Genomic DNA, 17029 nt, shown 5'->3' with positions numbered 1-17029 from the left:
TAACTGATACATACAGAACAGATAAATAACAAATTAATGCTGTATAATGCTGGGAACTATATTCAATATCTTGTAGTACCTTATGGTGAAAGAATATAAAAACAAACATATGTATGTTCATGTATGACTGACGCATTGTGCTGGACACCAGAAGTGGGCACAACATCATAAATTGACTATACATCAATCAAAAAATATATATACAAAAAACCCAAAAACAGTTACCCTGAGGACACTTCCCAATGCAGTGAGAACCTAGATCCATCTAGGTAAAGAAATGCACTTTACAGCATTTTAAAAAGATATAGTCCTTCAATTATTAAGGTATACTGCTCATCATGGTCAGTACAACCGGACCATGTTGATTTCATTGCATTACAAAATCTCATAGAGGTTTTGTCAAATTTGATTGACAGCATAACCCATTACCCTAATTTAGTGGTTCTCCACATGGCAGAATAAAATAACAATGTCACCAAGTAACCAACGCCAAGTGACAGCTCAACAAAAGATCCAGGGAGGCAACTGCCTGTGTTTTTACATTACAAGAGCAATTCTGTTCCTGTATTTAAACCCCACAGTCAATTCTAAACCCAGACATCTCTGAAAATCAGATTTGCAAGTTGAATATAAACATGAGATGGTAAAAATAGAGCCCAAGGGCAGAGACGCATGACCAGGGTTGCGAATCTTTTTGAAACAGACTGAGAAATAGCTTTACGGCAATGCAAGCTCGTCATGCCCATCACACTGATCAACTGATGAACTGTTTTGATTGCACGAGTTAGCAGAGCTGACCCACGGTGTCAGTGTAACTCAAGATAATGCCTGAATATGTCAAAAATTAATTCAGCCATGGTTGCAAATAGTGTTTTATGCCAATTAAAATATAGCCTATAAATTAGATCATGCCTTTTCATGCGTAGAAAGGTTTGCATATTAAAAAATAAAGCTGACGAAAAATAAAAATAAACAACACCTGAAAACAAATGCCTAACATCTGTAAACAAGAAGTGAACTGAATCTAAGCTGCAGATTTTGCCCTATCTGCTTTTAGGTATAGCGTAGTCTGAAAGTAGAAAATCCGGACTATTTCATGGAAATTCGGCTCTCATAGTCACTATTCAGTTTCAATCTATTGCAGGATCTTGGGATGGGGGGAACTCTTGCAGATCACCTGTTCTGCCTCACACCGGATGTTAGCATTCTCTCTCCAGCGTTCTCTCCCTATGGGAAACATCTGACAGGTTTGCTAGCATTTCAAGGTGTATTTTCCTAGCAATTCAGGGTGTATTATCTTTACTCATAGTGCAAAGTGTAGGAGAGTTTTTGTGAAGTGTGTATTAGTTACCTACAGCAGCATAACAAATTGTCACCAAACTTAGCAGCTAAAAACAGCCATTGTTTACTATCTCATAGCCCATGAGGGTCAGGAATCCAGGAGTGGCGTGGTTGGGTGACTAGGACTTCAGGTCTCCTCATGAGGCTGGAGTCAAGCTGGCAGCCAAGCCTGCAGGCTCTGAAAGACTTGAAAGTTTGAAGTATCTACTTCCTAATTCACTCACGTGCGTACTGGCAGGAGGCTTCAGTTCCTCCTCATGGGGGCCTCACTGTAGGGCTGCTCACAACATAGCTTCCACCAAAGCAAGTGGAGAGGGGCTGGGGGAGAGAAAACACACCCAAGCTGTAAGCCACAGATTTTTATAACCTAATCTCGAAAGTGACTTGGAAGTGACTTACCATCACTTCTATATGCTGTTGATCTCACCGTCCAACCACGGACCAATCTGAGAGGGAACGACCCAAGGGACATCAAAGCTCACCGGGCGCCATCTTGGAGGCTGGCCACCACGAGCAAAGAAGAATAACCCATCTGGAGTCACACAACTAGACCCAAAGTGATTCTTTTGTTTCCTCCATCAGTTACTCTTCCTAGTTGCAAGCAACAAGAACCAGGGCTGGTTAAAAGTGGAAAAGGAATTTAATGCAAAATCTTTCTCACAGCACTGAAAGGGATGCTCACAAAGGAGGCTCAGAAAATGTCAGGAACCAGGAGACATTTGCTGAATGAATATATTAAATTTAAAATGCATTTTACATGAGCTTCAATATTATACTAAGAGGTACGTTAAACAACACAGCCTGTGGCATATAATCAAAATGGGTATTTCTTTTTACCTTCCACTAGACCTTTAAGTTTTATCCACTGGAAAAAAGTTTTTCCCTGTTTTTAAATGACAATGTCCCACAGGTCCAATGACCTTCTGGTCACACTTAGGTAATAAAAGGCTCTGTGATCACTTTATACCACAAAATATGATCTTCATTTAGAAATTAAAATGTCCAGCCCACAGTATTGATCAAGACTACATTCTTCAACCTTGAGACTTTTCCTGCGCCTGCCCCCAACCAGGGCTTGTAGATTTGTTTTCTGTTGCTGCTATAACAAATCACCCCAAACTGAATGGCTCAAAACATACAGATTTATTATCTTACAGTTGCAGAGGTCATGAGTCCCAGTTAGGTCTCATCTGGGCAAAAGTCAAGGTGTTGGCGGGGCTGCCCTCCTTCTGGAGGCGCTAAAAGAACCCAGTTCCTTGTCATTTCCAGCTTCTAGGGGCCACTGATCCATTGCCACATGTCCCCTTCCTTCCAATTTCAAAGCCAGTGACAATGGGTTCAGGCCTTCTCAGGTCTCATCACTCGCACCTGCACATCAGCCTCCCTCTTCTGTTTTTAAGGAACTTGTGATTACTTCAGGCACACCCGGATAACCCAGGATACACTCCCTCTTAAAGGCCAGCTGATGACCAAACTGAATTCCAGCTGAGATTGCAATGCCCCGTTGCCGTGTGATGTCACATACGCACGAGTTCTGGGGACTAGGACTTAGAGCTCTCTGGGCTGGGGTGGTGGGCGTGCCCTGTGCTGCTTACCACCACCTGCAGTGGAGCAGTCAACCAAAGACACCGCTGGTGAAGACGAACGTTAGGTGGTAGGACATGAAAGAGCAGGAAGAAGAAGGGCCCCAGCTGGCCGCTGCAAGCCGGTTGAGGCTGCACCATGTTCTTCAAACCGGGGCTGAAAGGTGAGGTCATGGAGGGGTTGGCCAGTGGGCAGTGGCTGGGAGCACCTGCCGCAAGCAGTGCTGACACCACACTGGGACACATGGGAAACATGGTGCCAGGCAACGCAGGTTTCCAAATACAACTCACTTAATGAGTGAAATGAAATTTGGTCTTCTTCGCACCGCCAAAGTAGACAAAACCCTCACGAAGATGCAAACGCTTCTCGCTGGTATCTACTGATGGTCGAACGCTCTGTTTTGTGTGAAAATGCCCCCAAACCTGGCACCACCTAACTGAGGCTTGTCTGACCATCCGCAGCTGCAGGGAACGAAAAATTGGGAAATGGAATCTGTAGTTTTGGCTATTGGGAAAGACCACTATTGCATTATCTGGTTTGGAAAACTACATAACAAATGCATACACGTTTCTTATTTTGAAAACAGTAGTACAGGACTTTTATTGGTAAAAAAAAATCATTTTCTCCCCAACTCCACCAAATACTGATCAAATATTTAAATATTATTAGATTAAAGGGGTGAATCAAATTATTGACCTTTTTTAAATGTGTGAAACTAAGCAGTAAATAATTCAATTTTAGGTGGGGTACTTAAGTCCCGCTGAATTCTCCAATCAGCTATTACCGAAGAGTCTTCTTTGGGGGTGGAGGGACTTGGAACACGTTGTCTACCAGAGATAAACTCACCAGAAGCAAAACGCTGGGCCAGGCACTAGGGTTTCGGTGGTAAGTAGGACAGAGATTTGGCTCAAGCAGCCTATACTGCACATTATTTGATTTCAAGTGGGATACACGGTTCAAAGTTGACTAAAGGGTTGTTAGAGCAGGAAGGAAATAATATTTATGTTCCAGAGTGAATATGAAGAGGACTTTATCAGGTAAAGGACAGAGGGGAAGAAGAGAAAACAGCATCAAAGATGCTGGAGGGAGAAGCAGCCAGTGACCGGGAGGCAGAAGGCAGAGGAGCGGATGCGAGAGTCGCGGGAGGGCAAGTCACTCGGGGATTTGGGGCCACATTCATCATTTTATCTATATCCTAAATGCCACAGAGAGATCTCTATCTCTCAGGTTACTGATATAATCAAGACCTGCATTTTGGAAAAAAAAAAAAACATGCTGCCTATTGTGTGTCTATGTGAGGGCAGAGAGGTGGGCACAAGAGTAGAGGTCGGGGATGAAGGTCAAGGTGTAGCCGGAGAGACCTCCAGAAGTTCACTCCTGGCTGAGTGGCTCTTAGCCCGAGGCATATTCCAAACCTTTGGGAGGCCTCCAAGTCCTAGCTCTCGAAAGGCATCTGTGTACTTGTGAAATATTTTTCAAGTTGGGTGATCTCCAAGTTGGGTGAACTTCCCCTCACATGCCCTGCAGGGAGCAGGTGAATTCGCTCACATCCTCCCTTGATGGCAGAGCTTCCCACGCCCTCTTTGTCACAACACATCCCTCTCCTCCCTCTCCCGGACTCTCCTGCTGTCCAGCCACTCACCTTCTGTTGCATGCACGCCTCTCTCCCGGCTACAGGTTGTGCCCGTGTTTGTGCTTCTTCCTAAAAACATATTCCAACCCTTTGCCCATTGATTTTGTGGCCTTACTAGCAGACTGCCTGCGAAGTTTCCAGCCCTCTCAGAGTCAGCACTTGTACACAAATCTCAACAGAGAGGGTGAAACAGGGACAGGCAGGATTACCATTTAAGGCTTATCTGATTTTTTTTTACACGTGAAACATGTATGTGCACCCATGTACACACACATACACACACACAAGCACTGGTGGTTTCTGATCACATGGCCAACTTCTCCTTGATTTCCTCCGTGAATTTATTAGTTTTCAGTCTCCCCTGATGAATAGAAAACTGGACTGTAATTCACTATTTAAATAAATGACGTGATTTGTTTTCTTTCCACTGATTAACGCATTGCTGGTTCAGTGCGGTCTTCACATAAATTAGAGGTGGGAAGAAGGAGCTTACTGTCATGCTAGGTAACTATCTGAGAATCAGAAAGCCAGCATTTGGGAGGAGGGTGTAGCTCAAGTGGTAGAGTGCATGCTTAGCATGCACGAGCTCCTGGGTTCAATCCCCAGTACCTCCTCTAAATATAAATAAATGAATAAACCTAATTACCCCCCCCCAAATAATAACAACAGTAAAAAAGAAAAAAAAAGATTCACACACACACACACAAAGCCAACATTTACCACTGCACTCAGGCTTGCCTGCTCCTAATTTGACAGCAGCCCATCAAAAAGTGGCTCCATTTCTGGCATCTTTTCCTTTCCTTCAGGGTCCTGATGTGGCTGGATGACCTTTGCTTTTTTGGAGCGCCAGCAGCTCTCACTTGGACACCCTGGTTTACGGGACAGGCTCCAGCCACCAACCACTCCCCGCCCGTAGCAACTCCTGATGAGCCCCTGCTACCCTCCCAGACCCGCAGCCACCAGGCTCCAGGTCCCCAGGAGGCAGGAAAACACACAGGGAGGGTTTTACCACCTGCCCGAAGCACCTCGACTTCAGAAAGCATTTCGCACAGAGGAGCTCAGGATCCTGGGAGTCAGCCCGCATTTTATTTTACAGTACATTCATGTGAGTTCCTGCATTTCCAAGGTAATCAGATCACATTCAGGTTAGCACTGCTGGTAACAAAATTACACAACCACCCTGGCTTCGAAAACAAGATAGGATGATACACATGAATGCTTCTTTCCCTTTAATACTGTAGAGGACAATACAGCACAAAAATAAAATCACATGCCTTTTACAATCCAGTGTGAAGGCATATTACTCATGTTAAAATCGAACCATTTGAGACATGAGAATAAGAAGAGCTCCAAAGCTTAAAATGTCTAAAATTTCCCCCAATGCCATCTTTCTCTTCTAACCACCAGCTGGTACATTCAGCATCAATGCCTTGGGAAGAGAGGGACAGAGGAAAGCGGGGGACCATTTAACTCTGAAACTCATGGCTTCTTGGGCTATTCTGTAAAAACTACTTAAATAACCTAAAATTCTAAAAAGAGTTCATATTAACAAGGGATGGTAATATAGAAAGCACCTGGAGAGAATTCCTCCAGTCACTGATGGAATATATAAGCTGCAAACACTTCACGAACATGGACAACTATATCACATCCAGTAATATATTAAGTCCTGAAAATACACTTTCACTTGACTGAATGAAAACACTCGGACCCATGTTCTGGTGTAGAATCAGTTCAGAAAAACAGCTGTAACCTCCATCGGCAGTATTTCCCATTGGCCGCATTGCATCAATATTACATAAGAGTGCAGCTGACCAATATCCCCAACCCTTGAGAAATATGAGGTCAAACTGAGCTGTAATAAAAACTAGAACAAATCAGAAAGGAGAACATTCAGATGTGTGAGAAAGCAAGAAGTTAGATTCATTTGGGTCTTCTTCCTAGATTTAAAAAAAAAGTTGTTAGAAAATGTTTTGGACCCAGGTCCAACACAGCTGGAATGCTAAGTTATTGAAAATGCAAGCCCCCATCCAGAAAGACAGCGAGCTTACGTAGCCCCTTTCTCTTCAAAGTTCAATGTGCTTTAGTGTAATTATCAATTCATTGCATAATTAAGTACATGATTCAGAATATACTCAGACCTACTGTTAGTTTCAGTGACTAGAGTCCCTGCCACTTGCTGCGAGAAATTGAGCCCTGACCTTAGCAGGTTATGAATGAAATTGATACTCATATATAAGTTGATTCCCAAAGAAATACCACCCCTTTTCAGGATTGAGAGACATGATGGAAAAGAGAGAGTAAGACACTTCTTAGGAAAGCCACATCGTTAGGAAAAAACATCTCATGGAAAACTATAGCCAGTGCATACCGTACAACCCCTGAAGAAAGCCCCCAGCAGCAGGGGGGGGGAAGGGGAGCAGTGATGATTCTGAAACCAGACTGACTCATAGCTAACTGCCTAACAGTAAATTCACACAGTAAAATGCAGAGGTCAACATACAGCCAAGGTTTACATTATATCTAGAAATATGCTTTATGCTTTAAAAAAAATTGCAATGCACTCCAAAAAAATTTTTTTTCAGATAATTCATGTACAACAGAAGGCACTGTTATCCGCATAAATCCATTGATTCTGCATGGCAAAACCTGAGACGTGCGAGTCCACCCAATCCTCTAAAACCACCGTGGTCGTTCATCCTTTGGAACATACGGTCTGTCCTTTTCAGTCCAATGATTTTGTTTTTAATTTCATACCTTACAGTAGCTGCTTAAAATACGTATTTCAGGGTGAGAAAGGTCCAAGGGGAAGCAGGGGTGGCCGAAGGTGCTGCCGGATGCCAGGCAGCGGTAGGCGGGGCAAAAAGCAGCCCCTCGCTGCCTCCCCTGGAGCCTCCCCTCGGGGCTGAAGTACAATGTAGCGATGGCATGTGGTCCGCTGATGGTCCGTCTTTCAGTTGTCAGTGGGCATAGTCCCAAAGTTAAATGCCGAGAGGACTCCTTTGTTTTCAAAGGTAAAGCCGCCCTGTTGTTCAATCTTCTTCTTTGCCTCTAGCATTGGCCACGAGAAAGGGGGGGAAAAGAGAAAAGTATTTAAGGTGACCGAGTTGGAAATAACCTCCAACGAGTCAGATTCTTTCGAGTTAGCACTGTGAAGGAATGTGATTCGTGGTATTAATTATTCTGCCCAATTGAACATCGGCCTTTTACAAACCCACATCAGTAAGCACCGTGGACCTCATGTCCCCGTGGACGCGGGAATCCACGGATGCGGATATCCGCGGATGCAGGAAGGATGCGGAGGGCCGAAGGCACTACACCATTTTAACAAGGGACTTGAGCATTCTTGGATTTTCATATCCGAGGGGAGTTCGTGAACCAATCTCCCCCGGCACAAACCTAGGGATGACTGTAGTTATATTTTCTATCTTGGAAAAACTGTTTGCTAAAAGTGAGAAAAATGAAAACAAGGCTCAAAGCTATAGTGACCACTGCTGAAAGGGGGCACTGACTTCTCACATCAGGAGGGCGGACATGGAATCCGGGCAGGACTGAAAAGTCTAAGCCTATGCAGAAGAACCTGGGTTCTAAACTCTAGATTCCTGTTCCATGATGTTTCCCACTAAAATATTTTTGTCATCACAAAATCTTTTCCATTAATTTTCAAGGGGAGACCATAATAACCTTTGCATAAAATAATTTCTCCAGCTCAAAAATACAAGAATCACCAATACCTAAAGCCCAATTAACAGAAACGGAGAGTATTTCATTTCCAGGAATACAAGCTCCTTTTAAGAACTCATCTTTGCTCCATCTGTGTTTTAGATGATTAGGTTGGGTGATCGAGCTGATTAACTCTCCCTCAGCAAGATTTACGTCTTTACCTTTGGCTCCAATATAGGATAAGGATGGGATTAAGAACACCACTAAAAGACACATATTAATTAATAGTGTTTTGCTGAGCTAAGATATCATGAGTGACTAAAAAGACCATCCAAAAACAAGATCATACAATAATAATTCCTTATTATCTTCAAAGGGTGGCCTCTAAGTATTTAGATACCAGGATCTTAAAATAAAAGCTGCCCACTGGCATTGTGACACACGCAGTCCGGTCTGGAAATCATGCTGGCTGACCTGCCACCGTCCTCCGGTGCTCGGCCAGGGTGTACACCTCCTGCAGCGCCCTCCTCTGATCCTCACTGAGCGGCGCCATCAGCAGTTGGTACCAGGCAGCATCTCGATTCTGCACAGCTATTGTGTTTTGGGGGTGTGGAGAGAGAGAAGGAAAGATTAGGGAGTCCAGTGACAATTATTATTTCAGAGAATAACTAGTGGCAGAATCAAATTGCAATGACATGATCACCGACGGCAGGTAATGAAACTTATTCCAACAAAAGACTACTCCTGCGCACCCACTTCAGTAGTGAACCCACGCGGGGCTACAAAGGCAGGCTGGGACACCCCGAGTCTCTGCCTAGTTCTCTGGCTCCTTCGTCATCTCCTCTTCTCCCTAACGTTTTACTAACTATGAATGCTCCCTAAAATCCAGATCTTGGAAAACACCTTATTCGCTTGTTACCATTTTCCCCAGGAATTCTCATGCTACCTGCAACTTCGGCACCACTTCTGCACCAAAAACTCAAATTTGTACCTGTAGGAAAAACTGTTCCCTGAGCCTGCCACTTTTCCATTGGATAGTTCACCTCAAACTCAGCACAACTAAAGCCAAATTTAGTACTTTACCTCCCAGCCCTCCCTGTTTCCATCACTAGTTCTATCAGCCTCCTAGTCAACCGCTCCAAATCCCTAACACCTTTGATCACGCCTTCTCCGCATCCAATTCTCTGCTGCTTTCTTGAACTATTTCACCTAAATGCTTTCCATGAGATGTCATCCTCCCTCTCCAGGGCCCTATTATCCCTAAATTCCCAAAATACAAAATAATGCCAATATATTACACTACCATTGCCTTTTTAGTAACAATATTTTTACACAAGGATGTTCATTTTAATAGCAAAAAGAAACCCCCCAAAACTGGAAATATGTGTCCATCAGTGGAAATAAGGTAAATTATAGGAATACCATAGAAATACAATGTCACTATAAAACAAATGATCTATATATATATTGGAATTTTTTTAAGTTATAATTTCTTTGTAATAATTTTCTAAATACCTTCATTGGTTTATTTTTTAATTCTGTGAGTTTTCATTTGTATATTCACATTTTTATACTGGACTATTGGTCTTATTCATTTGTAGAAGGCTATTGTAATCTGTGGATCTTAAGCCTCTGATATGTATGTGAAAAATATTTTCTTGCAACCTTTTATGAGTGCTTTAACTGTATTTATACTGTCCTCTGCTGTACAAAGTTGGTAAATTGTTGCTGTACTAAAAAATTTACTCTCTTACGGACTCTGTTCCTTCATATGGGGACTGTGAATTGCTAATAAGTTTATGGCCACAATTTTTAAGCAACATATGTGAGATACTTCATTCTTTTCTGTAAAAAAAAAAATCCTTGTCTCTTTATAGCTAGGAGATGAACAATATATGCAGATACTCTTGCCTGAAATCACACTTTTGTGAGTATAACCTGCAGTCTCACCCTGTCACTTTGTAATAACAAAGGTTGCTGGGATTGGGTGATGGATATTTCATTATGTGTTTGGGGATTTCTATAATAAAAATAAATAAAAATTTTAAAAGGAATCTAAACCAATTTGGGGCAGACCCCAAAACAACTTCTTCTCCACCCCCCCCCCCCAAATAACTTCTAATAGGAGGAAATGAAGAAAGAGTTTGGGAAAAAAATCTAAAAGATTCAGCAAGTACCAACATACTTAGGAGAGCTTGTGTAAAAAACTGATATTCATCCACACTGTTGTCAAGGTCCAGTGGAGTGCTGAATCCCTCAAGGGCAGTTTCTTCCAACACCTCTTCATCCCAGTCATCATCATCTTCCTCCTCATCTTCACCTCTTCCATTATTTGACTGCATTGCTTGAGCAGTTACATTCGTCTCCTCTTCATCACTTGAAATCTCCTCTGTGAATCCATTATTTATTTAAAAGGAATCAAACCACATGAGGATAAAAGATAAATTCCATAAAGAAAACAAAACAATATAAAACGTCATTCTGGAAATGGAAAAACTACCAAATCATTTTATGTAAAATTATAAAAATAAATCTTCTCTTTACTGTAGTTTACTAAATTGAAAATGACTTTATCCTCTTCACTGAAAACAATTTCTAAGTATCCCTAAATATGTGGTCCAGCTGAATATACTACTGTTTCACTACAGCTGCATCATATTCATTAATGTAAAACACTATTTGGCAATGAATTCCCAAGATAACTTTTTTGTCAAAAAAGACATAAAATGATAGTGTAGTCAGTGTATGCGTTTTAAATAACAATGACTTCCTATTGAAAATTTGGGTGTCTTAACAATTAACTAAGATGATTATGAACCGCTCAGAAGTACTCAAATGACGAGGTCATTTCTGGTAACAGAAACAGAAAATTATAGAAATATAAAGGAAGAATAATTAGCTGTATGTGGGTTGAAAACAAAGGCTGAATTGTTTATCACCATGGATTCTGTTTCTATTTTCAGGGCTTGTCTCTTCCAAGCAGTTAATCCAGTATTGTAAACAACCAGAAGACAATAAATGCAGAACAAAATCAACCTGAGAGGAAAAACCTTGAGTAAACTCAAACCAGGCAATATTAATCTAAAAACTAGTTCTATAAAACACACCATACTGAAGCACTTGGATTAAACTGCAAGGTACTTTTAGGATAAAGCAAGAAACCATAGTTTTGACCACATACGAGAAAAAAATTTTGTATAAGTATGTAAAGGTATAAAGATATAATTAAAAAGACAGCAAGAGATACCTTTGCTGGTTAATCATCCTACTTATACTTCAGTAGGAAAGTCAACAAGAAAGTCTGGGGATTACAACTAGAAAATTTTCCCTCAAGTCATAATAGAAGTCAAAAGAGAGCAAACCAAAGATTTAGAATACAACATACTGAAAAACAAAAACAAAAACAAAAAAAAACCCTGTGATTGTTGGCAAATACTTAGCAAAACACACAATTACATGAGACTCACTTCAGAACTAAGCACACACACAGAATGAAAGTAAGAGGATGGGAAAGGATATTTCATACCATAGAATTGACAAGAAAGCAGGGGTAGCAATATTTATATCAGATAACATAGACTTTAAAACAAAGGCTATACCAAAAGACAAAGGGCATTATATAATGATAAAGGTTTCAATACAAGAAGAGGATATATAACATTTGTTAACATATATGCACCTAACTATACAAAACGAATATTAACAGACATAAAGGGAGAAGCTGACAATAACACAGTAATAGCAGGGAACTTTAACAGCCCACTTACACCAATGGACAGATTATCCAGATAGAAAATCAGTAAGGAAAGAGTAGTTTTAAATGACCAGCTGGACTTAGTAGATATCTACAAGACATTCCATCCCCAAACAGCAAAATACACATTCTTTTCAAGTGCACATGTAACAGTCTCTAAAATAGAACAAATTCTAGGTCAGAAAACAAGCTTCAACAAATTTAAGTGGACAGAAATTATATTAAGCACTTTATCTGACCACAACAGTAAGAAACTAGAAATCAAAGGTAGAAAAATGGGAAAAACATAAACACATGGAGACTACAGAACAAGCCATTAAAAAACCAGTGGTTCAATGAAGAAATCAAAGAGTAAATCAGAGAATACCTCAAGACAAATAAAAGTAAAAACACTACTTTCCAAAATCTATGGGACACAGCCAAAGCAGTTCCAAGAAAGAAGTTCACAGTGATACAGGCCTTCCTCAAGAAGCAAGAAAAAAATCTCAAACAATCCAACCTACAATCTAAAGAAATTAGACAAGAAAAGCAAAGCCCCAAGTCAGCATAGGAAAGGAAGTAATAAAGTTCAGAGAGGAAATAAATCAAGTGGACCAAAAAAAAAAAATCAATAAAACCAAGAGCTAGTTTTTTAAAAAATAAACAAAATTGATAAGCCTTTAGCCAGGCTCATTAAGAAAAAAAGAGAAGACTCAAATAAAACAAAAAGTGAAAGAGGAGAAATTACAACTGATATCACAGAAACACACACACACAAAAGCATGAGAGGATACTATGAACAGGGATATGCCAATAAACTGGACAACCTAGAAGGAATGGAAACATTTCTAGAAACATACAATTTTCCAAAACTGAACCAGGAAGAAAGAAACAATCTGAACAGACAGATCCCAAGTAGTGAAACTGAATTCATAATCAAAAAACTCCCAGGAAACAGAAGTCCAGGACTGAATGATATAACATAGGACCTCTGTCAAATGTATAAATAAGAAATAATACCTGTCCTTCTCAAACGATCCCAAAAAAACTGAAGAGGAGGGAACACTCCCAAATTCATTCTACAAGGCCACCAAAAGCAGACGAAGACACTATTAAAAAAAGAAAACTACACGCCAATATTTCTGATGAATACAGATGCAAAAACCTCAACAAAATATAAGCAAATCAAATTCAACAATATACAAAAATGACTGCACACCACAATCCAGTGGCATTTATTCTAGGGATGCAGAGATGGTTCAATATCTACAAATTATTCAATGTGATACACCACATTGAAAAAAAAAGAGGGATAAAAATCACATGATCATCTCAACAGATACAGAAAAGGCATTCGAGAAAATTTTACATACATCATGATAAAAACTCTCATCAAAGTGAGTATAGAGGGAACATATCTCAACATAATAAAGGCCCATTTATGACAAACCCACAGCTAATATCATATGCAACGGTGAAAGCCAAAAGCTTCTCCTCTAAATTGAGAAACAAGACAAGGATGCCCATTCTTACCACTTCTATTCAACATAATTCTGGAAGTCCTAGTCACAGCAATCAGATAAGAAAAAGAAATTAAAGGCAACCATATCGAAAGAGAAGAGGTAAAACTGTCACCATTTGCAGATGACATGATACTATAAACAGAAAACCCTGAAGTCTCCATCAAAAAGCTATTAGAACTAACAAATGAATTCAGAAAAGTTGCAGAAAGAGAAAGCAAGAAAACAATCCCACTTAAAATTCCATCAAAAAGAATAAAATACCTAGGAATAGACTTAACCAAGGAGGTGAATGACTTATACTCTGAAAACTGTAAAACACTGATGAAGGAAACTGAAGATGATACAAAGTAATGGAACGATATCCCATGTTTAAGGATTAGAAGAATTAATATTGTTAAAATATCCATACTACCCAAAGCAATGTATAGATTTAAGGCAAACTTTATCAAAATACCTATGACATTTTTCACAGAACTAGAATAAACCATCCTAAAATTTATATGGAACTGAAAAAGAACCTGAATTGCCAAAGCAATCTTGAGAAAAAAGAACAAAGCTGGAGGCATCACACTCCTTGACTTCAGAGTATGCTGCAAAGCTACAATAATCTAAACAGTACAGTACTGGCACCAAAAAAAAAACCCAAAAAACAAAAAACCACACAGATCAATGGAACAGAACAGAGAACTCAGAAATAAACCCATGTATTTATGGTCAACTCACTGATGACAAAAGAGGCAAGAATATACAGTGGGGGAGGGGGATAATCTCTTCAATAAGTTGTGCTGAGAAAACTGGACAGCTACATGCAAACAAATGAGATGAGAACATTTTCTCACACCACATACAAAAATAAACTCAAAATGCATTAAAGACCAAAATGTAAGACCGGAAACCATAGAATTCCTAGAAGAAAAGATAAGCAGAAAACTCTTCGACATAAATTGTAGCAATATTTTGGGGGGCCTATTGCCTGAGGGAAAAGAAACAAAAGCAAAAATAAACAAATAGGGCCTAACTACACTGAAAAGCTTTTGCACAGCAAAGGAAGCCAGCAACAACCTACTAAAAGACAACCTACTAAATAAGAGAAAATATTGGCAAATGATATAACTGATAAGGGGTTAATTTCCAAAGTATATAAACAAGATGGCCAACAGGCACATGAAAAGATGTTCAACATCGCTAGTCATCAGAAAAATACAAATCAAAACCACAGTGAGATATCATCTCGCCCCTCTCTGTATGAATGGCTATGAACAAACAATGAATGCTGGTGAGGATGTGGAAAAAAGGGAACACTAGTGCACTGCTGCCAGAAATGTAAATTGATGCAGCCACTGTGGAAAACAGCACGGAGGTTCCTCAAAAAACTAAAAATATGATCCAGCAATTCCATTCCTGGGTACATATTCAAAGAAAATGAAAACACTAATTCAAAGAGATACATGCACCCCAATGTTCCCAGCAGCATTGTTTACAATAGCCAAGATAAGAAAGCAACTCAAGTGTTCATTAACAAATGAACAAATAAGGAAGATGAGGTAATATATACAATGGAATACTACTCAGCCTTAGAAAAGAATGAAATCTTGCCATTTGCAACAACATAGATAAACCTGGTGGATATTATCTTAACGAAATAAGTCAGACAGAGAAAGACAATTACTGTATGTCACACTTATATGTGGAATCCAAAAAATAAAAGCAACAAATGAATATAACAAAACAGAAACATACAGATATAGAGAACAAACTAGTGGTTACTAGTTGGGAAAGGGAAGTGGGGGGGGCCAAGATAGGGTAGGAATTAAAAAGTACAAACTACTAAGTATAAAATAAATAAATTAAAAGGGTATATTGTACAGCACAGAGAATATAGCTGACATGTTATAATAATGTTCAATGGAGTATATAATCAATACAAATACTGAATCACTGTGTTGTACACCTGAAACTAACATACTATTGTAAATCAACTATACTTCAATAAACAAAGTTATGAATTGTTTACTTCTAGAATTTTCTATTTAATATTTTCAGACCTTGGTTGACTACAGGTAACCAAAATTGTGAAACCAAAACTGTGGTAAGGGAGGACTATTATAATTAAGCCAATCAAACCTAAAATACCTGTTAGCCATGTAACAGGCCAAGAAGGTAAATCTGTTTAATGATCAAAATAGACTGAAATTCAAGGAGAACGCATGCTCAAATCAAAATCAGTTCTAGCATTCATCATAATTACAACACTTTACCGTTTTCCTCCATATCAGTTTTCTCTGCTTTTGAGCGGTCTTCCCGGTTTACCAGTTGTCTGGTAGCACAGACCTGCTTTAGGCCAAGGAAAAGGAAAAGAATTGAGGGTACAATCTGTCCCACCACAGCATCCACTGCAGGAGGTCGATTCTGCAATTCCAAAAGGATACTCAGTCCTATTATACACATCTTCCGGTCATGATGCCTACAAATTATAAAGGAAGAAAAAAAATGTGCACGTGAAAAATGAGGACAAATTCTGCAGACCTTACGAAAAGGAATGTCCAAAGGGTACTCTGAGGTTCATTCACTGAAATCATACAGGGGTATCCCCCATTTTGTACTATACAAAATCCTATGTAAATCAAGTTTTGTAAACCAGTTGTCATCAAAGACCAATGGGAGTCTACAATTAATATGGTGAATCTTGATTAATCAGGTTATGGTTAATATAAATGCTATATCTGGACCTGAGCATTACAAGTTTTACTAAAGCAGGAATATCTGACAACATAAAATTCCTATCCAATGGAGAAAATGAGGAGTTCCTTAGACTGTGTCTTCACTGGACTGGTCTCTGAGGCTTCTTGGCACATATAACTGTACACTAACCCCATATGCCAACAGCTCTTTCAAAACCTCAGCATCTAATAAGCTGAACTTGACAGCTGTAAGTAAAGCTATTAAATACTCTCTGCTCTAAAACAGGATAAGAAAAATCTAATTCTGAAGGAAAAAAAAAATTTGACCAATACATATCACACACATTTTTCTACTATCTGTTTCTTCTAAATTGTTTAAAACTAAAAATATTAAGAATGAAAAGATTACTGTATTAACACCCTTAAGATTGCGAGCATGAACAAAAAATTCATCGGCAATGATTAAAACTGAGAGTAACATACAACAGACTCAAAGATGAATATATTACTAGCTTCTGTTATCCTTCATCATTTCCATTGCTTGACTGATTCAAATTACTAATGCCAAAGCGGTATACTGCAGCAGGAACCACACTTGACCCGAGGACTTTCTCATCCATGTAGCCCCTAACTAGCAGTGCACACCGGGTGTCAAGAGGTTCACAGAGGGAAAGATGATTATCGAGTGGGGCTCTAAAGATTCTCAGGGAGCACAGCCCAGCCATGCCCGATCTATGCAGTAGCTGACACAGACTTTCTATTTTTGGAAAATTGCTTACAGGTGCTAATAGCGATCAGCATACCAACTGTGTAACTGTGAATGACTAAATCTCTACTCCCTAAATCTCTGTCAGACGTAACTTTAAGCACA

The 17029-nt window shown here is 39.7% G+C and overlaps 1 protein-coding gene and 1 long non-coding RNA gene across 3 annotated transcripts in view; both read right to left on the bottom strand.

Annotated features, from left to right (window-relative positions):
- Positions 1-1381: 1381 nt before the first annotated feature.
- LOC140691290 (uncharacterized) lies at positions 1382-2911 on the bottom strand. The gene is made up of 2 exons (XR_012066887.1): positions 2710-2911; positions 1382-1659 (listed from the first exon to the last, which is right to left on the bottom strand). It is a non-coding gene; the product is annotated as an uncharacterized lncRNA (long non-coding RNA).
- Positions 2912-5616: 2705 nt separating this feature from the next.
- Positions 5617-17029, bottom strand: part of IPO8 (importin 8) — a 59759-nt gene continuing 48346 nt past the window's right edge. For both annotated transcript variants that reach the window (XM_072954544.1, XM_072954545.1), the window contains exons 22-25: positions 15736-15941; positions 10407-10610; positions 8696-8812; positions 5617-7609 (exon numbers count right to left, since the gene is read on the bottom strand). In XM_072954544.1, the coding sequence (XP_072810645.1) occupies positions 7512-7609; positions 8696-8812; positions 10407-10610; positions 15736-15941 (625 nt within the window). In that variant the 3' untranslated portion in view covers positions 5617-7511. The remainder of the gene's footprint in view (positions 7610-8695; positions 8813-10406; positions 10611-15735; positions 15942-17029) is intronic.

Source organism: Vicugna pacos, chromosome 34 (assembly GCF_048564905.1).
Source record: "Vicugna pacos chromosome 34, VicPac4, whole genome shotgun sequence".
Lineage (NCBI taxonomy): Eukaryota > Metazoa > Chordata > Mammalia > Artiodactyla > Camelidae > Vicugna > Vicugna pacos.
The sequence above is the reverse complement of the archived record's forward strand: the minus strand, read 5'-3'. Positions and strand labels throughout refer to the sequence as shown.